The 27,500-nt window shown below is 30.8% G+C and overlaps 1 protein-coding gene across 1 annotated transcript in view; it reads left to right on the top strand.

Annotated features, from left to right (window-relative positions):
- The first annotated feature begins 12,042 nt into the window (after positions 1-12,042).
- The window catches only part of LOC141297559 (DNA-directed RNA polymerase III subunit RPC1-like), a 29,715-nt gene continuing 14,257 nt past the window's right edge, over positions 12,043-27,500 (top strand). Inside the window, exons 1-14 of the mRNA XM_073827975.1 lie at positions 12,043-12,200; positions 12,371-12,506; positions 12,602-12,739; positions 13,862-14,033; positions 14,131-14,285; positions 14,413-14,652; positions 16,977-17,139; positions 17,292-17,428; positions 19,102-19,205; positions 19,605-19,746; positions 23,500-23,640; positions 23,726-23,795; positions 23,910-24,037; positions 26,368-26,506. Coding sequence (XP_073684076.1) covers positions 12,157-12,200; positions 12,371-12,506; positions 12,602-12,739; positions 13,862-14,033; positions 14,131-14,285; positions 14,413-14,652; positions 16,977-17,139; positions 17,292-17,428; positions 19,102-19,205; positions 19,605-19,746; positions 23,500-23,640; positions 23,726-23,795; positions 23,910-24,037; positions 26,368-26,506 — 1,909 coding nt within the window. The 5' untranslated portion in view covers positions 12,043-12,156. The remainder of the gene's footprint in view (positions 12,201-12,370; positions 12,507-12,601; positions 12,740-13,861; positions 14,034-14,130; positions 14,286-14,412; positions 14,653-16,976; positions 17,140-17,291; positions 17,429-19,101; positions 19,206-19,604; positions 19,747-23,499; positions 23,641-23,725; positions 23,796-23,909; positions 24,038-26,367; positions 26,507-27,500) is intronic.

Below are 27,500 nucleotides of genomic sequence, written 5' to 3'. Positions count from 1 at the left end.
ATATTTTGTAATTTTCCTACACTAAATATATCAAAACTTTTTTATTAGTAATATGCATTGTTAAGAACTTAATTAGGACAACTTTAAAGGTGATTTTCTCAGTATTTTGATTTTTTTGCACCCTTGAGTTCCAGATTTTTAAATAGTTGTATCTCGGACAAATATTGTCCTATCGTAAAAAACCTTACATCAATGGAAACTTATTTATTAAGCTTTCACGCTCAATTTCAATTAAATAAAAAAATAATAAAACCCTGATGACAAGTTTTGTGGTTCAGGGTCACATTGACATCATTGTAATAAATAATAATGTAAACAAATAAATATTTATTTATATAACACTACACACACACACACACATATATATTTATAGTAAATATAGTATGAATAGCATTCTAATAAATAATATATTTATAGATAATTAATATATATTTATCTATATAATATTATATATACTAATAAATTATTATATAATATAAATACATTTTATAATAAATATATTTTATTATATATTTATTTTACATAATACATATAATTACCTCAATACACATAATAACTTTTCAAATGTTGCATTATCTTCATTACTTTAATAAACCATTTTAAAATAGCTATCCAAATATAAATCTGTTAAATATACATACATACACTTACATATATTTATTTACATTTCTATATATAATTCCATAGATTTATATATATATATATATATATATATATATATATATATATATATATATATATAATTAAATTTAAACTAAGGCTGTCAAATGGTTAATCACGATTAATCACATCCAAAATAAAAGTTTATGATTACATACTATGTGTACTGTGTGTATATATTATGTATATATAAATACACACACATACATGTTTATTAAAGAAAAATATTTTAGATTTATATATAAAATATTTATAATTCTATTTATAATCTAAATTAAATACAAGTATAACTATTCATACATATAAATTTTTTTTTAATCTATACATGTATGTGTGTGTATTTATATATACACAATAAATATACACAGTAAACACACATTTAGTATGTAAACATAAACTTTTATTTTGGATGTGATTAATCGTGATTAATCATTTGACAGCCCTAATTTAAACTAATTTAAATGTAAAATAAAAAAATAATTTAATAACAATTTAAAACAAAAATTTAAATATATTATTATATAAATAAGCTTCCCATTAAAGTATGGTTTATTTTTATCCAAGATACAACAATAAAAAAAAAACTGTAATCTGAGGGTGCAAAAAAATCAGGTCACTTTGGATAAAAAAATGCCTTCTAAGTAATTAAACATAAATGATTCAGACCAAATGAGTAATCAAGATATATAAATATTACACAAAGTTACTTTTTTTCTATTCTAGATTAATGTAATTAAATCCAGGTGTGAATTTTGTCGCCTGAAACTAATTTTGTAAATCATAAAGCATTGAAATTGAGATTTATACATGGTTTGGTCTGCAGAATGGTTTGTTAGGATGATATTTGGCCGAAAATCTGGAATCTGAGGGTGCAAAAAATCTAAATATTGAGAAAATCACCTTTAAAGTTGTCCAAATGAAGTTCTTAGCAATGCATATCACTAATCAAAAAGTAAGTATTGATACATTTACGGTAGGAAATAATGAAGGACAAGATATCTTCATGGAGCATAATCTTTACCTAATATTCTAACTTTTGGCATAAAAGAAAAATTGATAATTTCGACCCATACAATGTATTGTTGGCTATTGCTACAAATATACCCGTGTGGTTCAGGGTCAAATATGTATTTGCTTGAAGCAAAAATGTAATCATGTTTGTATGTGTATGTTAATTGAAATATATAATTATATATAATATTTATATGTAATTTAAATGTATTTGTATTTATGTATTTAAATGTAATTTGTTGCATGCATAAATAACACACACACACACACACACACACACACACACACACACACACACACACACACACACACACACACACACATTAAATATGTATATATCTGCAAATAATAGAAGTTTAACATTAGACTTCTAAAGCTATCTGTCTGTCTACTATAATGTTTTACTGGCTAAAGTGGGTAGTAATCGTTCCTTGAATGTGCTCCGGTCTCCGTGTTTTGCGGTTCTCCGGTGTGAAGCTCAGAGTAACAAAGAACATGTTTGAGATCGGAGGCAGCAGCAGCCCGACTGAGCGGTGACGTCAGACACACACACACACACACACACACACACACACACACACACACACACACACACACACACACAGACAGACACACACAGGAGTCCCTATCATATCTTGACAGGTTTATGTACTTGCAGTGTACCTGGAATGAAGATCTCAATTCAGCTTGTCAGAAGAAAGTCCAAGGCTCCACTCTGGCACTGACACTGGCAGCTTCTGGCAATTAAAAATATTATAAAAACACAAATATAAACACACAGAGAATATAAACGCAGGCATATAAATGCTATATTGTTTTATACATACAATGTGCATGTAAAAAAAAAAATCTACATCACACACATATGCATATTTTATACATACATACATTACCACACACATTCACACATGCATATGTAGCATAAAATCAGTCCATATGACTTACATGACCAGGGTAATCAATTTTGATACATACAAATATACAGTTAATATTTATATGAACATATATGTTACAAATTAGCACTGTTCAGTTTTGTTTAGTTGCATGTTCTCCAGTCACTCTGTGCATGGTGTGTGTTGTATGAAAGACAGGACTGAACAAAAAGGGTCATGAGTTGTGTTAAAGGTCACCATCTGCATTGATTTCTGGCTGTCTCCACTTATCTGCACATGCAGCCTTTCTGCTATCTTCACATATGCAAATACACACAAGCCCACGGCCCTGGGGGTGTACGGACACGGACACACATGCCGAATGACTTCCTCCACCCGTCTGAAGACGTGCCATGCGTTCAAGCCGCTCACGTCACTGCTATTTGGATTTATGCAAGAGGTTTTACACATGCAAACTGGGCCGAACGGGTTCATGTGTGTAATTAAGCCATTAGATGTCATTGCACTGAACAGCTGACTGTTAAAAATTAACATTTGGTCATTTACTCACCTTCATGTTGTTGTAAGGCTGTATGGCTTTCATTCTGTTGAGCACAAGAGCAGAATGAGATGTTTAGCAGGTCCAAAAAAAACATAAATGCATCAGAAAATATACTCAATTTACATAGCCATTCAAAAGTTCAGGATCAGTAAGATTTTGAATGTTTTTTTTTTAAATCTCAATCTATTAATTTGATCAGAAATACTTATACTTTTATAAAATAGAATTGCAATTCAAAAAGTATAGTATTTTAATATACTTTAAAATATAATTTATTTCTAGTGATGAAAAGCTAAATTTGCTAATTTCTTCAGTGTCACATGATCCTTTAGAGATCATTCTAATAAACTGATTTTTACTTTTATTAAAGTAAAAATGTGCTGCTTAATATATTTTTGGAATCTGTGATACTTTTTTTTCAGGATTCTTTGATTAATAAAAAGTTAAAAAGAACAGCATTTGTTCAAAATTTACTTTCACTTTTGTTCAGTTTAACACATCCTTGCTGAATAAAAGTAATAATTTCTTTCAACGAGAGAAAGAAAGAAAAAAATGACTGACCCCAAACTTTTAACAAGGTGTTTATTGTTGCAAAAGTTTTCTATTTTAAATAAATTATGTTCTTTTTAGCATTTTATTTATTACAGAATTGCTTAAAACTTGGGATCAGTAAGATTTTAATGCTTTTTAAAGGAGACTTTTCTGCTCATGAAGAATGTTTATTTGGTTAAAAATACAGAAAAAAAACTGTAATATTGTAAAATGTTAATGCAATTTAAAGCAGTGGTTTTCTATTTTATTATACTATAAAATATAATTTATTCCTGTGATGCAAAGCTTAATTTTCGTATTCAGTGTCACATGATCCTTCAGAAATCATTCTAATATACTCGTTTATTATCAGTGTTGGAAACAGCTGTGCTGCTTAAAAAATTAATTGGAACCTGTGATACTTTTTTCAGGATTCTGTGATAAATACAATGTTAAAAAAGAACAGAATTTATTTAAAATAGAAAATATTTGCAACAGTAAACACCTTGTTCAAAGTTTGGGGTCAGTAAATTTTTAATTTCTTTCTCTCTTTGCAAGAAATTAATACTTTTATTCAGCACGGATGTGATAAAAATGATCAAAAGTGAAAGTAAATTTTGAACAAATGCTGTTCTTTTTACCTTTTTAATAATCAAAGAATCCTAAAAAAAGTATCACAGGTTCCAAAACATCTTTAAGCAGCACTGTTTCTAACGCTGATAATAATTTAGCATATTAGAATGATTTCTGAAGGATCATGTGACACTAAATACGAAGTAATGATGCTGAAAATTCAGCTTTGCATCACAGGAATAAATTATATTTTAAAATATAATAAAATAGAAAACCACTGTTTTAAATTGCATAAACATTTTACAATATTACAGTTATTTTTCTGTATTTTTAATCAAATAAACGCAGTCTTGATGAGCAGAAAAGTCTTCTTTAAAAGCATTAAAATCTTACTGATCCCAAACATAACCAATGATAAAATGTTCATTTATATGTGAACTGTCCCTTTAAATGTCTTAGTTTCACCTGGAGAGTGTGCGTATTAACATATATGATTTGCATGCAGGTACATTTTTAGAAACACATTTGTGTATTTGTGCTCAGGTGTGGCCGAGCAGATTTAAACATGTGGCTTCGTCAAAGCGCTATGATCTGAATCAATTAATAAAATGTCAGTCAGAGTAACTCTCTCACACATGCTGGAGCAGATAGCATGCAAACACATGTTCATGTTTCCTCTTCAGCTGTTATTTATAGCCCACAGCAGGTCCTGATCTGGCAGATTGCTGCGTAGAACGTAAATGTGTTATGAATATTATCACATGCAGGTGTGCTGAGCTCTAATGAGCGATAAAGTGCCACACACACACACCACAGGAAACAGAATCTGATGCTTCCTCTAGAGCTGCTGAAAGATGAGCTCTGATTGGCTAATAGAACACCATCACATATGAAGATGAAGATAACATACAAAACCACCTCTGCACTCGGACCCTTCAGAAACCACAGGCGTAAAAATGTTTTAAGACATTTCGTTTGGTAAATAAATATCAGATTATCTTTCCAAATGCTTTAATAGAGTATTTTAAAGGTGACTTAAACTATACGGAATGCAAAACTTGCTTACTACAAAAATACTAGAGTATATTGTATTTATGCAGAGTTTCTGCTTGTTTCATAAAGGTACATTTGAGACTTTTTAGACAAATTAAAGGAAATTAAAATATTGATTAAAGTATCAAATATTGTCTAATGTGTTCTAAAGTTTGAAAATACAACATTGCCATTTTAGTATCAAAATGCTATTATAGTTTTTATTATAATTTTGTGTTAGTTTTTATTTTATATTATGTGTTAAAATTTGAGTATTTTGTTGTGTGTTTTTGACACTTTCTAATGTCTATATAGTTTTTATTCATTTTTCTATCTATAGTTATTTTAGTATATTAAGTTAAACTGATAAATAATATATATAATCAAATTAATAAAATTAATTAATCAAAATTGTAATTGTATATTAAAAAAAATATTTTGCATCTCAAAAATGTACACTATATCAAATACTGTAAAATTGTGAAATATTTTTACTATTTAAAATAACTGTTTTCTATCTTAATATATTTTAAAATGTAATTTATTCCTGTGATCAAAATAATTTTTTGCATCATTATTCCAGTCTTCAGTGTCATGATCCTTCAGAAATTATTGTAACATGCTGATTTGCTGTTCAAGAAACATTTATTATTATTACCAATATTTAAAACAGTTTAAAACATTTTTGTAACATTTTACGCTATACTATTCAAAAGATTGGAGTCAGTATAATTTTTTATTTGTTGGAAAGGAAATTCTGGAAATGAATACTTTTATCTAGCAAGGATATTTCAAATTGATCAGTGATGATAAAGACATTTATAATGTTACAAAATATTTCTATTTCAGATAAATGCTGTTCTTCTGATCTTTCTATTCATCAAAGAAACCTGAAAAAAATTCTACACATCTGTTTTCAACAAATCAGAATATTAGAATGATTTCTGAAGGATCATGAGACTGAAGTAAAGGTACAAAAAATTCAGCTTTGAAATCACAGGAATAAATTACATTTTAAAATATATTTAAATAGAAAATTGTTATTTTAAATAGTAAAAATGTTTTAAAAAATTGACCATTGTTGTATTTTATATCAAATAAATGCAGGCTTGGTGAGCAGAAGAGTCTTCTTTATTAAACATAAAAAAAACTTCCTGTTCAAAAACTTTTGCCTGGTAGTGTATCTTGATTTAAAAATGATAAAAAAAATCTCTTAAATTCATATTCATTATATTCTTATTCTTTTTTTTTCACTGATAAATTTCACATCAGCACAGTAAAGCTGCAGTACACGTAACAGTGTCACAGACAGTAAACTAAAGCTTATATGCTAACATATGTCACTGACTCTTCACACACTGACCTTAATCTGCTGGAGAGGATTGGTGTCCTTCAGTAACAACATTGACTAAAGCACCTACCTGAAACAAACACACAGTCTATAAGTGTCTGGGTCATGTCTCATGATATAGCCTACTTGAAAGAATGCAATGCATTTTTATGCAAGTCACTTTGGGTATGTTTCAAATGCTTTAAAATTAATTTAAAAAATGCAATAAATGAATTCTCATTATTTACATTTTAAACAAATTAATATTGTATCAAAATATTAACTATAAATAAATATATATATATAAATATTTTATTATTAAAATTTCACATGCTTTTCCTCATGCATATTGTTTCAAAAAAGATTTAGAGAAAAATAGTGCAGTAATGATGTCTTTAAATATTATTTTTATAGTTTATGCCATAAGTAAAATGACATAATTTGAAAAATTGTATATGCAGAATATATTACTTATGCAATTGAAGCATCAAAATTAATAAAAATGCATTATTTAAATTTATTTAAATTTATATTTTATTATATATATATATATATATATATATATATATATATATATTTTTTTTTTTTTTTAATTTCCATGCTTATTCCATGCATACTGTTTCAAAGAATATTTACAGAAAAATAGTGAAGTAATAATGTCTTTAAATATTATTTTTATAGTTTTATTATTTTATAGTTTATAGTGTACAACAATATGCATGGGAAAAGCATTTGAAATTATATATATATATATATATATATATATATATATATATATATAAATTTCAAATGCTTTTCCCATGCATATTGTTGTACAGAAAAATAGTGCAGTAATAATGTCATAATAATAATAATAATGTAAATATATTTTTTATAGCTTAGGCCATGAGTAAAATGACATAATGTGAAAAATGTTATTTGCATAATATATTACTTATGCAATTGTGCTGCTAAAGTATGCAGGAAAAGAAAACAATATTTTGAATATTGTTTTTTTTTTCTTGTGAAAATTGAAATGTCAATGCATGTGCTCTGCTGTGTGAAAACATCACATAATCAGAGTAACAGTAACACACACAGGGTGTTGTGATGAGGCAGTAATGGTCAGTACTTTGGTGATAAAAGCCTTTTTATAACCCTCCTCTGTTCTGACACACACTGCCTTTCATATTCCTGACCTCTCCTTCAACTCAAGACTGTCCATTACTGACTCATGCTTTGCACACACATGCATTATCCTATCCACACATCCCCCACATATAGCCATTATATGCACATGCGCACAACACACACACTTTATTTATTCATCACTTGCTAGATTTGAACAAAGATCAAACCCAAATCAAACAAGAAACGCAAGGCTTGCAAAAATCAACACAACCAAAGCAATATTCGCCGCAGTAAAAACTACGATAACCGGTCTCCATGCAGTTACAGTAAATCATTAGACGACGATAGTGGATAAAAGCACATTAATGAGACTCAGCATCCTGTTAAGTCAGCCGTTAACTTAACTAAAGCTTCCTTAATCTCAACAGATGCCATAAACAAACTACAGATGAATAAATCATTGCACGTTCACTGTTACAGAGGCTGAAATCGAATTATTCCACACTGGAAACATCTCTTAGTCTCTCTGCTGGATCCCATTAGCTGTCTGCTTCATCTGTCTACATCATTCGGCCATTAACACTGCTGTAATACACAGACAGAGCCTTTTGGACACTTTAAAAGGTTTTTAAAAGCCTGCAAGTGAATTGTTTAACAGATTCATGGAGTCAGATTGAACAGGAATATGAAATCTCGCTGTATTAAAATACTGTTCAAGGTTTATGGTAAGTTTAGTGCATAAGCTTAAATGATCTATGAGGAATCCATATATTACTTACTTAAGTACACTATATATGTGACCCGGGACCACAAAACCAGGGTCAGTTTTTAATAAATAAGTATTGATGTATGGTTTGTTAGGATAGGACAATATTTGGCCAAGATACAGATACAAGACACTATCTGAAAATCTGGAAATCTAAATATTGAGAAAATCACCTTTAAAGTTGTTCAAATTACATTCTTAGCAATGCACATTATAATCAAAAAATAAGTTTTGATATATTTACAGTAGGAAATTTACAAAATATGTTCATGTTCAATCATTTGGACACATAATATGTATTATTGGCTATTGCTACAATTATATCTGTGCTACTTAAGACTGGTTTTATGGTCCAGGGTCACATATTTATTCCTAAAGCTCAAACAGTAGAGCATGTTATGGAAGCCCGTTTCTGCCACTAAATAAAAAAAGGGTTATTGCGACTTGTTATATCACAGTTGCGAGTTATAAAGTCATAATTCCAAGATATAAACTTCTAACAATTCTAAGAAATTATGTCAAAATTGTGATATAAACTCGCGATTTCGAGTTATTAAATCAGTATTGTGAGATATAAACTCGCAAATTAAATTTTCTCCTCAGAACTGGACTTTTTGCGGGTTTATATCTCACAATTCTGAGAAAAAAAGTCAGAATTGAAAGATACAAAGTCACAGTTGCGAGAAAAAAGTCAAACTTGCAAAGTACAAAGTCGCAATTGGGAGAAAAAAGTCAGAATTGCGAGATAAAAAGTCAGAATTGCGAGATACAAAGTCATAATTGCGAGATAAAAAGTCAGAATTGCGAGTTTATATCTCACAATTCTGAGGAAAAAGTCATAATTGCAAGATACAAAGTCATAATTGCGAGATACAAAGTCATAATTGCGAGATAAAAAGTCAGAATTGCGAGTTTATATCTCACAATTCTGAGGAAAAAGTCAGAATTGCAAGATAAAAAAGTCATAATTGCGAGATACAAAGTCATAATTGCGAGATACAAAGTCATAATTGCGAGATAAAAAGTCAGAATTGCGAGTTTATATCTCACAATTCTGAGGAAAAAGTCAGAATTGCAAGATACAAAGTCATAATTGCGAGATAAAAAAGTCATAATTGCGAGATAAAAAGTCAGAATTGCGAGATAAAAAGTCAGAATTGCGAGTTTATATCTCACAATTCTGAGGAAAAAGTCAGAATTGCAAGATACAAAGTCAGAATTGCGAGAAAAAAGTCAGAATTATGAGTTTATATCTCACAATTCTGAGAAAAAAGTCAAAATTGCGAGATACAAACTCACAATGCGAGAAAAAAAGTCTAAATTGTCTAAAGTCGCAATTTCGAGAAAAAAAGTTGGAATTGCAGAATTGTCAGTTTATTTCTAGCAATTGTGAGTTTATATTCCACAATTTTGACTTATCTATAGCAATTCTGACTTTATAACTTGCAATTATGCATTTATATCTCACAGTTCTGAGAAAAAAAATCTGAATTGCAAGATGTGAACTCGTAATTGTGAGAAAAGAAGCAATTATCTTTTTTATTTTTTATTCAGTGGCAGAAATGGGCTTCCGTAGCATGTCGCTAAAAATGCCCATGGGTTCGATTCCCAGGGAAAGCAAGAAAAATATAACTGTTATACCTTAAATGTAAGTCATTTTGAATAAAAGCACATGCAAAATACATAATGTTTTAATGTTTTATTATAATCTATTTTGATTTATAATATAACCCATAATCTAGTTTGATTTGGTCAGGGTTAGTATCCCCTTCAAAACTAGTTGCTTCTGCAAACAAACCACAATCAAATAGCGCCACCTATCGGCAGACCGACAGATACGGCTGAAATCTGGACAATTATCAAAAGAGCCAACTGTTTGCAGTACACAGTGCCAAATAGTTACACAAGCTAGAACAGAATTGTAGTAGCCTAGTTATTACATGATGATGTGCCTTTGTTTATTGCTGTACTCATGAATGTTCCGTTCATGATCAGATTGTGTGGAGGTTCTACCAGAGAAGAACAGAGTACGAAGGGCGAAGACAGCGAGTGTAAACCGAGGAAGCGAATATACACTTGTTTTAAGGTATAATAGTGTATTTCTAGTGTCCTAAAGACCAACATCAAAGTCTTATTCATCTCCTGAGGCTTCAACTTGAGCTGCGCTTGAAGCAATTAGCCGTTATTTTGGCGGCAAACTGAACGTTCAAATTCCTCACAGGCAACCGCCACTAATCCGGCATTACCGAAAAACTACATTAAAAAGCTACATAAAAAAAAATAATATAGCCTACTTGAATATTTGTGGTGTATTACATATTATTTTAAGCTATGTTTTCATTTCTCACTGATTAAATCATTATAGATTAATTTGCTGTTCAGTTCAGTCATAAAATGAGGCACACAACAGGTGAGTACAGTAATTGATGTTATTGTTATGACAGGAAAATCGATAAAATAAATTTCTCTGCTTATAGATACGTAAACGTAACCCATTCAGAAACATAAGCACTTTTTTAAAGCAAAAGTATAATTTAGAGAATGTATCTTCAACAATTATTTTAATGATAAATCGCGACGTTTACGACGTTTGACATCTTGAACGTTTGAAATAAAGGCACTTGTTAATTTAGCATAAGGTTTGCAGACTGCAGGGGTTCATTAGTGTCAAACACAGCTCGTTTATGCAAATCAGACACTTGAATAAATGAATAATATAGCTAATTAACACCTGCTTGGCATTCATGTGCTCATAAATCTCATTGAATATAATTATTCAGAAGTTTTTCTGTCATAATCAGTATGACTTGAAAAACGATTGACATGATTGATATATCAGGATAACTTGCACCATATCTTATTTGTTTTGCATTAAAAGTTTTTTTAGTGTTTGGCAACGATTAATCGCATCCAAAATAAACGTTTTTGTGTACATAATATATGTTTGTGTACTGTGTATTTTTTATTATGTATATAAATGTAAAATACACATGAAAAAAATTATATTTTAAATATATTTATATATAATATAAATAATATATACATGTAAATGTTCTCAAAACATATACTGTATGTCTTTATATATACATAATAAATATACACAGCACAAACACACACATGTAGGCCTAATATATAAACAAAAACTTATTTTAGATGCGATTAATCACGATTAATTGTTACTCTAGATATTTTATTATTTATTTTATTAATATTGATTTGTGTATGTGAAAATATTTGTATATATTCCTTAATATTTTTACATTTTGTACCCGTATCTGTCATTGTGCATATCATACATATAAGAAAGTGGTGACATCTACTGGCTATTTCTAAAAACGGAAACGTCTTATAACTGCGTACACTAACTGTACCGTTAAAAATACACACAACTAAGCTCTAAAATGTATATAAGTCATACTCATTTACATGTAGCATTTTTATCCAGAAATAACTATTTTAACAGGATTGTTTGAATAGGAATGGGTTTTCGAGCGCGCTCCCCATCGGCAGGTGGCGCTGTGCGCGGATTAAGCGCCGTGACGCACTCACGTCTTCATGAGGGACGCATGGACGCGCACAGACGTCACAGCAGTTCTGCATGTGGCAGGAGGAACAGACCTTCATCAAACACTTTTGTTTACGCATATATTCCCTTATTAATATTTTTTTCGCAGTAATTTCGCGCTGACTGCGTGAACGCGCCGCAGTCATGGTGAAGGAGCAGTTTAGAGAAACGGATGTGGCCAAAAAGATGTAAGTTGTCTTGCATGCAGGATAAACATGTTTCATCAGAACTTCATTACAACTATGCTAGTCTGTTTGTCTGTCTGTCAAAATAGCTAGATAGATGACATTGCAAGTGTATGTGAATGTGTTAATGCATGTAAAAGCTCTGCTGATGTCTGTTTCTCTTGTTTTATTAGAAGTCACATCTGTTTTGGCATGAAGTCAGCAGAACAGATGAGACAACAGGCTCATATCCAGGTGGTCAGCAAGAACCTGTACAGCCAAGACACCAGCCACACACCGCTACAGTATGGAGTGCTGGACCACCGCATGGTGACTGAGCAAATATGAATATTACATTCATAATAAAAGAGAAAAATGACTTGTTTAATGATTAAAAGAGGCTTAATCATCTCTGTGGTGTTCAGGGTACCAGCGAGAAGGACAGACCATGTGAAACCTGTGGAAAGAACCTGGCCGACTGTCTGGGCCACTATGGGTATCTGGACCTGGAGCTGCCCTGCTTTCATATCGGATACTTTAAAGCCATTATTGGGATCCTGCAGGCAAGTACACAATGTATCACAACTGTGTTTTGCTCTAGAATTGCTGTCAGATTCAATATAACGTTAATACTGAAATATATAGCCCAATAGAGACAGAGCTACACGGGTCATAATCTGATGCTCTCCATTGACTTTGTATTGCGGGAAGCTGCCTCCTTGTCATTTCTGACTTATAACAAAAATCAGAACAATGTCTGAAAGCTGCTATGTGACAAGGTGTACAGTAAACAAGCTAAAAAACGTTTATTGGTGTCGGCGTGGCCTAAACATGCTCTGTTTCTATCCAGAAATGTATTTTATAGTGTTATGCTATATTGGGTTTGTATCATATAATTTGAATCATAATATTAGGACTAATTCCATATTATTTGTTATTTTATTTACTTAAAGTAATAAAATATGTGAATGATATAAAATTATTTAAAAAAACGTTTTTTTTTTTTTTAAATCAAATTGGGTAAGTTGTCGTTTATGATGTATTGTATGTTATTTTATATTAGCCATTTGTAATATAAGTATAATACAATTTAATCATGTTAATACAACTATATATTTAGCAGATTATTAGATATTTTTACTATGATTTACATTTTATTGGAATGCCATATGAAATCCTATAATATAAATGTAAAATGGGACCCTGGACCACAAAACCAGTCATAAGGGTAATTTTTTGGAAAATGAGATTTATACATCATCTGAAATCTGAATAAATAAGCTTTCCATTGATGTATGGTTTGTTAGGATAAGGCAATATTTGGAAAATCTGGAATCTGAGGGTGCAAATAAATATAAATATTTAGAAAATCGCTCCAAATGAAGTTCTTAGCAATGCATATTATTAAGTTTTGATATATTTACGGTAGGAAATTTACAAAATGTCTTCATGGAACGTGATCTTTACTTAATATCTGAATGATTTTTGCCATAATAATTGAAATCCATCGTTTTCACCCTTTCAGTGTGTTTTTAGCTATTGCTACTTAAGACTGGATTTGTGGTCCAGGGTCTCACATTATGATTTGTGTCATCGTATTATTAGTACTGTTCTATGAACATAGTTTTTATTTTATTGACTTTATTGTATTTACACAAATCTTGTTTGTATTTTTGTTCATTCAGATGATCTGCAAGACGTGTTCTCGCATCCTTCTCGCCAAAGAAGAAAAGCTTCAGTTTCTCGATTACTTGCGTAGACCTGGACTGGCGTACCTGCAGAAACGTGGCCTTAAGAAGAAGATCTCTGACAAATGCAGGAAGAAAACCACGTGTGTGCATTGCAACTCGTTTAATGGTAAAACAACGCATAGATGAATACCACATCGATCATGAATTATAATGTGAGGAAAATTGCAGTAGCTTGAATTAGTATGTGTTTAATGTCTCTTCAGGCCCTGTGAAGAAATGTGGCTTGCTGAAGATTATTCATGAGAAGTACAAGACCACAAAGAAGGTCATCGATCCAATGGTGTCTGATTTCCTCCAGTCGTTTGATGTCGCCATCGAACACAATAAAGAAGTGGAGTCACTACTGACCAGAGCACAGGTTAGTATCCACCAGTTAAAGTGAAATACTACTAGTGAAATAGTGGTTTTTTAATGCAGTTTTGTTTCGCCTCATCTGATATAACATAAGGTTTGTGAAATTCCTTTTCTTGTTCTTTGCCATCCAGGAAAACCTCAATCCTCTGGTCGTGTTAAATCTTTTCCGGCGGATTCCTAATGAGGACATTCCTCTTCTGCTGATGAATCCTGAATCCGGAAAACCAGCCGATCTCATCCTGACACGTCTGTTAGTGCCGCCCCTCTGCATCCGGCCCTCTGTCGTCAGCGACCTCAAATCGGGCACCAATGAGGACGATCTGACCATGAAGTTAACGGAAATCATCTTCCTCAATGATGTCATCAAGAAGGTATGCAACTAATAATTGCAACTAACACTTATTTGATGTGTTTTGTTCAGAGAAATGACATTTTCACTTCTGTAAAGTGACATGACATGTTTTCCATGCACAGTGTTCAGATGCAATTAATTGATAATCATATTTGTGGTTGATAATCGATTTTATTAATTAGTTGTTGAACTATAGATTGCCATTAAAGTGGATGCATTTGTGATAAACAAGTGACCCAATATATTATGTAATCTGTCTTTTCCATCCACTTGTAGCTAAATAAAGGCATTTTAGGTCACTTTGGATTTAAAAAAATGCCTTCTAAGTAGTTAAACATAAATGATTCAGACCAAATGAGTAATCAAGATATATAAATATTACACAAAGTTACTTTTTTTTCTATTCTAGATTAATGTAATTAAATCCAGGTGTGAATTTTGTCGCCTGAAAATAATTTTGTAAATCATAAAGCATTGAAATTGAGACTTATACATGGTTTGGTCTGCAAAATGGTTTGTTAGGATGATATTTGGCCGAAAATCTGGAATCTGAGGGTGCAAAAAATCTAAATATTGAGAAAATCGCCTTTAAAGTTGTCCAAATGAATTTCCTTAGCAATGCATATTAATAATCGGAAATTAAGTTTTGATTTATTTACGGCAGGAAATTTACAAAATATCTTCATGGAACATGATCTTTATTTAATATCCTAATTATTTGAGGCCTAAAAGAAAAATGTACAATTTTGACCCATACAATACATTTTTTTTGACTACATATGTTTAAATTCCAGATTAATCTAATTAAATCCAGGTGTATTTTTTTTGTCATCTGAAACAAATATTGTGAATCATAAAGGCTTGTTATTCAAGTAAGTCTTCAGAGGATGATTATATGGCAGTCTCTTTCTGTTTTGAGTCACAGGATGGCGTCAGTGAGTTGCACTATGGAAACAAGAGACTAAGGAAATTTGCATTGCATTGTCATATATGTAAATAATAGGCAGCCCAGTGTCTTGTTTGACTAATAAGGAGTTTATTAACCCCGCAAGGCCTGCCAGATGAAATAATAGACAGAAAAAAATATTTTTAAACTTTTAAAATTTATTAAACTTTTAGACAAAATACTTTTAAAAAATACTAAAAAACACACAAAGTTTGCATATGTGACTCTGGACCTTGTCTCGAGTAGCACAGGCATATTTGTATATACATGAGTCAAAGTAATCTATTTTTCTTTTATGCCAAAATCATTAGGATATTAATTAAAGATTGTGTTTCATTAAGAAATTTTGTAAGTTTCTTACCGTAAATATATCAAAATTTAATTTTTGATTAGTAATATGCATTGCTAAGGACTTCAATTGGACAACTTTAAAGGCGATTTTCTCAATATATAGATTTTTTTTGCACCCTCAGATTGCAGATTTTGGTGTCTGATAGTTGTATTTCGACCAAATATTGTCCTATCATATCACCTATCAAACCATACGTCAATGGAAAGCTTATTTATTCAGCTTTTAAATTTCATAAATTATAAAAAATTTTTGGTTCAGGGTCACATATGTGTTTTTTTTGTTGAGCATCATGTTTGATCCATCATGCCTTTTTGGCTCATATAGTCTAATATAGTAAAAATTTGAAGAAAAAAAAACTCAAACTGAGCAAAAATATGCAATTTGCTGCAGATAATGATGTTTATATGGACAAAAAGTGATGAAATTCTGATGCTTGTAATGTAAATCAATGAGATCTTTATAGCAGTATAACAAATACTGACATAAAGTGATATAAATATTAGTGATCACTTTATATGTCCAATAATATGTGTTAGTAAGATGATATTTAAATGATATAATGCAATGCAATCTAATGATGATTGAGAGATTAACAAATAAACATTCCTTAAAAGATGTGAGATGTTTTGGAGGCTTGGGATGAAAATGACAAATAGTGAAAGTAAAGCTTATTAAAACAAACATTTCTCAAAAGCCTGATGGTCAGATTTGAGCCTCACATTTGAACAAATGATTTTTCCAAATAAATTGCTTATCAAATGTAATACAGTAGCTTTAGAGCAGGGGTGCCCAATCCTGTTCCTGGAGATCTACCTACCTGCATACTTTAGTTCCAGCCCTGCTCCAACGCAGCTGTCTGTAATTATCAAGTGCTACCTAAGAGATTAATTAGCATGTTCAGGTGTGTTTAATCGGGGTTGGAGCTGAACTTTGCAGGATAGTAGATCTCCAGGAACAGGATTGGGCACCCCTGCTTTAGAGTGATGATTTGTTCCTCACTGCACGTGTCAATAAATGTGCCATAATTGTCTGTGTTCACTCCCAGCACCGCATGTCTGGAGCCAAAACGCAGATGATCATGGAGGACTGGGACTTCCTGCAGCTCCAGTGCGCTCTCTACATCAACAGCGAGCTGTCGGGCATCCCGCTGAATATGGCACCCAAGAAATGGACCCGTGGCTTTGTGCAAAGACTCAAGGGAAAACAGGGTACGTCCTGCTGAGAGCTCAAGGGCTGCGCTGAACTGCCGGCTTTTCCCACGCGTCTCTGCTGAAATGGCAGTGATATATTGGGGTGTTTTGACATTAGACGCCTCCAGGATCGATGTGCACATCAACCTGCCTTGTTTTGCTATTTTCAGGGCGGTTTCGTGGTAACTTGTCTGGAAAAAGAGTGGATTTCTCAGGCAGAACGGTTATCTCTCCTGACCCCAACCTGAGGATCGATGAGGTCGCTGTGCCGGTGCACGTCGCCAAAATCCTCACCTACCCGGAGAAGGTCAGAACGACATTATTGCTCAAATGTGCTGTGGATTTAAAGACTTGGCAGGCACTCAATTTTACTTGTCAAGCAGATGAAAAATAATGTTTACTTTATGCAGGGCCATATGAACTTATTTTTTCTGGATTCCGTTGCAATGGTTTACCAAAATTTGAATTAGAATGCAATTGAGCTCATGAAATGTACACTATTTAACTATTTATTAACAGTTTAATGAAAATTATGATTATTATAATTTTTTTTTTAGAAGTTGCAACTTTTTTTTAAATTAAAGGTTTAATTAATTGATTTAAATATATGGTATATTAAATTTCTACAACTTCTATAATTTATTTTCTTTTATTTTTTTTTTACAATAATTCAGCCCTATAAAATAGCTTTTTTAATAATTATTTAAAGTTTAATTATTAAAAATAAAAATGCTCAGTTGAATTTAAAAACCTTTCATTATTAGTTTATTTTATTATTATTATGAGTTATTTATTTAAATTTGATTTACAATAATTCAGCCCTATAAAATGACTTTTAATAATTATTTAAAGTTTAATTATTAAAAATAAAAATGCTCAGTTGAATTTAAAAACCTTTCATCATTAGTTTATTTTATTATTATTATGAGTTATTTATTTATTTAAATTTGATTTACAATAATTCAGCCCTATAAAATGTCTTATTTATTCAGAAATTATGTTGTCCTCCATTTTAATTTCTCTGAATTTTGAATAATTAATGGTTTAATAAAATTTGAATTATAATAAAAAACATATGCTCAGTTGAATTTATAAACTTTTTTTAATGTGTTTATTTTAAGATAAGAATTTATTTATTTTTGCGAAAATTCAGCCCTATAAAATGTCTTATTTTTCAGAAATTCTGTTGTCATCCATTTTAAATTCTGTATTTTAAATAATTAATGGTTTAATTAAATTTTTATTATTTTAAAAAGCATATGCTCCATTAAATTTATAAACCTTTTATAATGTGTTTATTTTAAGATAAGAATTTATTTATTTTTGCAAACATTCAGCCATTTAAAATGTCTTATTTCTGTTGTCATCCATTTAAATTTTTCTGGATTTTGAGTAATTAATGTTTTAATTAAATTTTTATTATTAAAAATCATGCTCAGTTGAATTTATAAACCTTTTATAATGTGTTTATTTTAGGATTACAATTTATTTATTTATTTTTGCAGAAATTCAGCTCTATAGAATGTCGTCTTTTTCAGAAATTCGGTTGTCATCCATTTTTTAATTTTTCTGGATTTTGAGTAATTAATGTTTTAATTAAATTTTTAACTTTAATCATTTAAAAAAACATAAGCTAAGTTGAATTTCTAAAACTAACAATTTACTTAAAAAAAAAATTTTTTTTTACTTTTTTACAATAATAGGCCCCTATGAAAAGTTTTATTTTTCAGAAGCTTTGTTGTCATTTTTTTTGTATATGATTTAATATGATGGTAATAAAATGAAGTCATAAAATATTAACAATTTAATGAAATACATTTAAAATCTAATCGAATAGAAATGAAACAGTTCCTTTTATTTTGTTGGCAAACATGGTGCTACACATTAGAGATTTGCTGTTAAAATTAAAACCGTATATAACGTAGAATTCAAAGATTGTTTGCTGTAATGAAGTTGGTGTGTGTGTATTTTCTGTTTCAGGTGAATAAAGCCAACATTGAGCTGATGAGGAAGCTGGTGCGTAACGGTCCTGACCTTCATCCGGGAGCAAATTTTATTCAACAGAGACACATGCAGATGAAGAGGTCAAATACACACACTATCCTATCTCTATCCTTCCCTTTTACCCTCTGTTCAAAAATCAAACAAAAATGAAGATTCTTTCATTTACTCTCCTTCATGTCATTGCAAACCAGTTTGACTTTATTTTTAACACAAAAGCAGATGTTTAGCAGAAGCTCATGCTGCTCTTTTCCAAACTAAGACACCTGAGTGTTGTCAAGCTGCAATAATGGATCACAAATTAAAACAGTGATGCATTTCAGTGCAACTCTAAAATTATAGCACACAAATACTTCATTGTTAATTCATTCTTTATTAAAACGTCTCTATGTTCACAAAGAAGAAAAGTTATGCAGGTCTAGTTTTTTTAATTCATATTTATATTCACCATTTGATCATCGCGTGAATGTTGTGTTTTTCAGGTTTTTGAAGTATGGTAATCGGGAGAAGATGGCTCAGGAGCTAAAGTACGGCGACGTGGTTGAGAGACACATGATTGATGGTGATATCGTCCTGTTTAATCGGCAGCCATCTCTGCACAAACTCAGTATAATGGCTCATATTGTGAGTTATTATTCTTCATTTCCTCAAAACTCAGTAGCGTTTTATGTGGATGAACATGATGTGGAATTACACTTTGTTAAATTAAATTGTCCAGAATAATTAAATTGTCCAAATTAAATAAAGAAAATGCCTTGCAATACAGAAAGTCATCAGTAAAACAGCTTGTAAGCAGTGTGTCACCTAACATCACATTTACCTCAGGAGAGACATTCAAGGACTATAAACTGCATAGTCAACTAGAAGAAAAAATAACTACAGAGAGAAACATTTTGTTACTTAGCCGGTTAGTGATGTCTTCATTATTTAATATACACTAACAGTCAAAAGTTTTTGGATTTTTAATGGTTTTTTGCTCAGCAAGCCTGCATTTATTTGATCCAAAATACAGCAAAAACAGTAAAAATGTTAAATATTTTTACTATTTAAAGTAGTTGTTCTCTATTTGAATAGATTTTAAACTGTAATTAATTGCTGTGATCAGAATATTAGAATGATTTCTGAAGGATCGTGTGACTGGAGTGATAATGCTAAAAATTCAGCTTTAAAATCACAGGAATAAATTACATTTTAAAATATATTTAAATAAAAAAAAACAGTTGTTTTTAATAGTAAAAATACTTTAAACTAAAACTGAAACCATAAAAAAAAAAACATTTGTTGCTCCAAAGAAATGTTGCGTGAAGTAAAATAGTAAAATATTACAAAAACTTAAATTTATTTAGGATTTGTTTTCATTTAGTTATGCATTTAAAATGACTTGAAGTAAAACTAAAATAAAAATAATAGAAACTATACAGATTTAGAACAAAAACTAAAAAATGACAAAAACAGCAAAATTGTCTTAATTAAAAAATCAATAGAAAGAAAATACTAACTTAAAATTAAAATGAAAACAAAAAGTAGGAAATTTTAATACATTTTTAAAACAATTATGGCATTAAAAACCTGATGTGTGACCCTGAGCCACAAAACTAGTCGTAAGGGTCAATTTTGTGATATTGAGCTGATTTCCATTGAGAAGTTTTCCATTGATGTATGGTTTGTTAGGATAGGACAATATTTGGCCGAGAAAATCTGGATTTAAAGTTGTCCAAATGAAGTTCTTAGTAATGCATATTACTAATCAAAAAGTAAGTTTTGATACATTTACAGTAGGAAATTTACAAAATATCTGATCTTTACTTAATAACCTAATGTTTATTGGCATAAAACACAGAAAAATCAATAATTTTGACCCATACCAGTGTTGTTTTCGTCAACGATGACGATGACGAAATAATTTCGTTGACGCCACTTTTTTTCATGACGATAACGAGACGATGACGAGATAAAAATGGCTCGTTGATGACTAAAACATGACGAGACGTGTGAGTTTTCGTTGATGAGACGAGAATAGGCAAATGTTATTGGGTGGTCCGTCAAACGTTTAAAATGCATGACATTTCTGCTTATTGTGCATGCCAATTAAAACTTAGTATCTGCCGCTATGGCAAGCCGTTTTAGCATTCCATCCTTGTTTGTCTTTTATGTTCTAAAACATTCCTTCATTATTGTAATTATTGGTGAAAATAGTCGATCCGGAAGCTCACATTGTGTTGAACTATAGATCTGCTATTTTCAGAACTTATAAGTGACACTACCCAACAGCAAAATACTTACTGACCTACACTAATTTGTTAAAAGACTACTTTTTTCCCTTTTTTTGACTAAAAATAGACTAAAACCTTTTTGACTTTTCGTCGAAAAGACTAAGACTAAGACTAAATCTAAGATGGTTGTCAAAAACAACACTGACCCATACGATGTACAGGGTTTCCGCGGGGTCTTAAAAAGTCTTAAAAAGTCTAAAATTTAAAAATCAAAATTTTAGGCCTTAAAAAGTCTTAAATTCGCTGTTCTAGGTCTTAAATAATTTTACACAGGTCTTATTTTTCCGATGTCCATGTGACGCTACGTCTAATGCTCATTTAAATTCTCTTTTTGTTGTTTCCGTGGTGTTGTAGTTCTTTATTTCACAATTCCAAATATAATTTGCTGTATTTAAACTACAAATGAGACCAGCATGCAATAGCCAATCAGCTTTCTGTTATTGGCGCGAGTCTCTCTCGGATTGTACCGCAGAAGTAAAATGGATTTAACTTTTTAGCTATGAGGAAGTGCAAGTTAAGCGATACTTAGCTTGAAAAAACTGAATATAGGGCTTGGCTAAGGCCAGTTGCTAACAACTAGATTTTTTTCTCCCTCTGTGGAAGTTACTGCGTCTTCAAAATCGCAGTAGCAGAATACAGGTCAAACGACCTTTTTCTGTATATAATGTTATCAATAATAATAAGAAATATAGGTCGAGCTAGCTGACCGCCAGCCTTCGAAATACTTTTAAAATGTTTTTTTTTTTACTTGCCTGACCGAACAAACCGCCTGATTAAAACTGAAGTGACAAAAACAACTAGCGAAGCATCCAAAGGCAAGAAAGATTCATATTAATACATTCAACGTAAACAGAAATTGATAATGGATAGTGTATTTCTGGTCTATTTGTGACATACTTTAAAACAAATGAATGTAACAGCACTCTAAAGAAACACACTGAGGTAAAAATTTAAAATGTAACGTTATAGTTTATTTATAACATGATATAGTTCAGTAATATACCAAGTGAGCTTTTTGCTAAAAATTCTCACAATTACAAATGTTACATTAATTTTAGCTCAATAAAAAAGTAGTTAGTCAAGTAGTTACTTACATATTAGACAATATGCAACATTAGCAGAAGCATTCTCCTAGCAACGTTTTGCTATGATTCAGCGTTTTGATCGAATAAGTTGAAATAACTCGCTCATGAAGTGACTTACCGCCACCTGCTGGTAGTTTAGTGTGTTTAAAAGTATGCCTCCACACCCAACATTTCTAATGTATATATTTATAAATCAATAAATGTATTTAAAACATTAATCTCACTTTTAATTTTGCAGTGTAAATTATGTAATCTCACTGCTAACAGCCATTTAGAATTTATTGATAAATTCATAAAATAAATTTCAAAGGTAATGCATACATTTCAAAAGTAAAAAAAGGCCTTTATAAAGGTAAATCAAATATGCAGATTTAAGATGTAAAAGCTAATAGAGCACTGATGAAAATATTGCTTCAGAATTTTTTTTTTTTTTACATCAGATATTTCTAGTGGTACTTTTATGGGGATATTTTGTGTGGAATAGTATCTGCTGATATGAAAAGTTCACTGTATATCGTAGTAATAAATTTAATTTATGACAGCCATGAAATTGCGTTTACTTTTTACATTAAACACATTAAATATTACATACTGTATATGCATGTAATATAATATCTATTTCCATTACAGGTTTCGGTCTTAAATTTCATATAAGGTGGTCTTAAAAAGGTCTTAAAAAGTCTTAAATTTCACTTGTTCATATCTGCAGAAACCCTGGATGTATTTTTGGCTATTGCTACAAATATACTCGTGCTACTTAAGAGACAAAACTGACTTATGTGCAAATTAAATGTATAGATGTATATTTAATGTTTGAGTATTAGATCTAAAATTCCCTGTATGATATACACCATTAGTTGAGAAATTGTTTTCCTTTATAAAATTTCTCACATACTGTACCTATATCCAAACAAACTGAAATATTTTTGTGGATTTTGTGAAATTTGTGCCAAAACTCAGCCTTTTCGACCTTGTATAAACGCCGCCTCTCTATATAATTATCTTGTATTCTGTTCCAGGCTCGTGTGAAACCTCATAGGACGTTTCGTTTTAACGAGTGCGTTTGCACGCCGTATAACGCCGACTTTGACGGAGATGAGATGAACCTTCACCTGCCGCAGACAGAGGAGGCCAAAGCTGAAGCGCTTGTGCTCATGGGGGTAAGAAAGAGAAGCCATATCGATTAGAGCATCTAAACTGCATCTGATAATAAAATAAACCCCTCTTTCTTTGTTCGCCACATAGACGAAGGCAAATCTGGTCACTCCACGAAACGGTGAGCCGCTGATCGCAGCCATTCAAGACTTCCTGACAGGTGAGCGCTGCGATTTCCATCAGAGCCAATCAGATTTCAGCATATTTTGTTCTTTGTCTTGCCTATAGATGGTACTGTTACATTGCTGATATTCAGGTGTGTTTACTGTAACAGGTGCGTACCTGCTCACGCTCAAAGACACGTTCTTCGACCGAACCAAAGCCTGTCAGATCGTGGCCTCCATCCTGGTGGGAAAAGATGAGAAAATCAAGATCTTCCTCCCGCCTCCTGCTATTCTGAAGGTGATGAACCTCTCTCGCTCGCTCGTTCTCTTTCTGTTTGATGTAAAGGAAAAATTGATGCTCAATGGGGGGAAAATGACAAAATTGACAAAATTGCACCTCTGGGTTTTCTGGAGCTGATTCTATCTAAATAAAGGCTGTCTGGAGTTGTTTTAGACAAAAAAGTTATTTTTCGTAGAGACCATTTTCAGTCTTTGGAGGCTATTTGACGTCAGTGAGTTGCTCTCAGAGTTTTTGGTTTGCTCCGAGTAATAACTGCGCACACAGAGTAGCTGTAGTTATTAGATTTTTTTCTTTAACTATTAGATTAGAGCTGCGTCTCATTTCGGAGGCTGCGTCCTGCAGAGGTCTCATTTAAAGGCTGCATATTTTATCGGGACAATCTCATTTAAGAAAAGTAAATTACAGTGTTTTACATCTCACAGGGAATAACTGGTTACTTTTCTTAAATAAGACGTCCTTGATTATGTGTGCAGCCTCCGGAAGACAGCCTCTGAAATGATTAGGTTTTTGATATCTCCCTGTTAGATACAGGAAGTGACATCATTTGGAGTCTTTCTAAAGCATGGTGAAAAGAAAAATAATCAACTTAAACCTTCTCTGTTTTAGTGACTGCATCAAGCTCAACTATTCAAACTGCAAACCAACATTTAGTCCCTCTGCTTAGTGACAAATAAAAAAAGAAGATTATTATTATTATTATTAGAAATAATAAAAATGCATTTATTTATTTGAATCTGCATTTTTTTAAAAATATTTTTTCAAAATTGTTTTTATTTAAAATTTTATTTAATTTATTTTAAAATAAATATTATTTAATTAATTCATTTAATATGTATGTATATATATATATATATATATATATATATATATATATATATATATATATATATATATATATAAACTGTATTCAGACACCCATAATTCAAAGGTGTAAAAAATGTCAAACATTTTATTTTATTTTTAACGTCTTTATTCAGAAATCCAAGTTTTTCTCAACAAGGTTGCTACAATGTCAAACTATATATGTGACCCTGGACCACAAAACCAGTCTTAAGTAGCACGGGTATATTTGTAGCAATAGCCAAAAGTCAAAATTATAATTTTTTTTATGCCAAAAATCATTAGGATATTAAACCAAGATTATATTCCATAAAGATATTTTTATAAACTTCCTACCGTAAAATATCAAAACTTAATTTTTGATTAGTAATATGCATTGCTAAGAACTTCATTTGGACAAATTTAGATTAGATTAGAGCTGCGTCTCATTTAAAGGCTGCGTACTTTATCGGGGAGTCTCGTTTAAGAAAAGTAACTGTTAAATTGCAAAGTTTAACAGTTAAAGGTGGCAAAAATGTCAAACTTTTATTTAAAATTTCCAATAAAACATTTATTTTTTTTCATTATTTATGAGAAGCAAAAGTTATTACTAACTACAAACCAACATTTGCTCTGACTTGTCTCCTCTTTAGTGACATTAATGTACATTTTCTGTTACTTGGGACTAATAAGAAAAGTAAAAATGATTAATGAAGAATGAAGAAATAATACAAATAATAAATACATCTACTTATATTTTAGGTATGTAGTCAATTTAATTTGACTTAAATATTAATTATATATGTGACCCTGGACCACAAAACCAGTCATAAGGTAAAATTTTACAAAACTGAGATGTATACGTCATATGAAAGTTCAATAAATAAGCTTTCTATTGATGTATGGTTTGTTAGGATAGGACAATATTTGACTGAGATACATCTATTTGAAAATCTAGAATCTAAGGGTGCAAAAAAATCAAAATGCTGAGAAAATCACCTTTAAAGTTGTCCAAATTAAGTTCTTAACAATGCATATTACTAATCAAAAATTACATTTTGATAGGTTTACAGTAGGAATTTTACAAAAAATCTTCACGGAACATGATCTTTACTTAATTTCCTAATGATTTTTGACATAAAAGAAAAATCAATAATTTTGACCCATACCATGTATTTTTGGCTATTGCTACAAATATACCCCAGCGACTTAAGACTGGTTTTGTGGTCCAGGGTCACATATATTATTAAATTACTTCAATATTTATGGTAAAAAAAAAATTCATTTTAATATTTTATTCAGACATCCAATTTTTTTCTCAACAGGGTTGCAAAAATGTCAAACCCTATAAAATAACTAGAGAATAAAACGGCTCATGTAATATTTACTTTGACCTTATAAGGTGGATGAGCAACATTTCCTGAAGGTTCAGTTTGTGCACAAATTATTAGAAAATTGTACTAAAGTTGACCTGTGAGTGTGACGGTGATTTTTGTGTTTTGTTGTAGCCGATCAGGCTGTGGACAGGAAAGCAGATCTTCAGTCTGATACTCAAGCCCAGTAAAAGCTGTCCGGTGAAGGCCAACCTGCGCACCAAAGGCAAACAGTACTGCGGTAAAGGGGAGGATCTGTGTTCCAATGATTCATGTGAGTGAACTGACAGCACTAACAGCACTAGATGCATCATATATGTGACCCTGGACCACAAAACCAGTCTTAAGTAGAACGGGTATATTTGTATGGGGAAGAAAAAACCTTTAACTATTAGATTAGAGCTGTGTCTCATTTCAGAGGCTTTGTCCTCCAGAGGTCTCATTTAAAAGCTGCATACTTTATCGGGGCAGTCTCATTTAAGAAAAGTAAATTACAGTATTTTACATCTCACAGGGAATAGCTGTCATCATTTTATTGTGGTTTCTTTTCTTAAATAAGACATCCTTCATTATGTGTGCAGCCTCTGGAAGACAGTTTCCAAAATGATTAGGTTTTTGATATTTCCATGTTAGAATACAGGAAGTGACATCATTTGGAGTCTTTCTACAGGATACAGTAATCAAAATAATCAACTTTTTCCAGCCTTCTCCATTTTAGTGACATCAAGCTCAACTATTTAAACTGCAAACCAGCATTTTGTCCCTCTGCTTAGTGACTTTTTGTGTGAATATTTCTGTTACTTGCAACTAATAATAAAAAAGTAATAATTATTTAGTAATAATATTACTTTTTTATATTACAAAAGTAACTAATAAAAAAGAAAATTATTATTTAATTAATTATTTAGCAATAATATTACATTTTTGTTTAATTAATATAATATTATTAAAAATGAATTATTTGGTTAATTAAAATTTTTTTTAATTTTTTTTACTTGAATATTGGGAAAAAGATCCGTTAATCGATATATATCAGTTAATCTTTCATTATTATTTATAGAAACTCTTTTTTTGTAATATGTTTCTAATTTTACAAAAGTAATTAATAGTATCTAATAAATTTTTTTTATTAATTATTACTATAACTATTACAAATAATAAAAATGCATTTATTATTTAAACCTGTTTTTTTTATGATTTAGTAATTTTTATTTTATAAAACGTTTATTACCAAAACAATTATTTTAATCTATTCAGATGCCCATAAT

The sequence above is a fragment of the Garra rufa genome, chromosome 22 (genome assembly GCF_049309525.1).
Source record: "Garra rufa chromosome 22, GarRuf1.0, whole genome shotgun sequence".
Classification (NCBI taxonomy): Eukaryota; Metazoa; Chordata; class Actinopteri; order Cypriniformes; family Cyprinidae; genus Garra; species Garra rufa.
The sequence above is the reverse complement of the archived record's forward strand: the minus strand, read 5'-3'. Positions and strand labels throughout refer to the sequence as shown.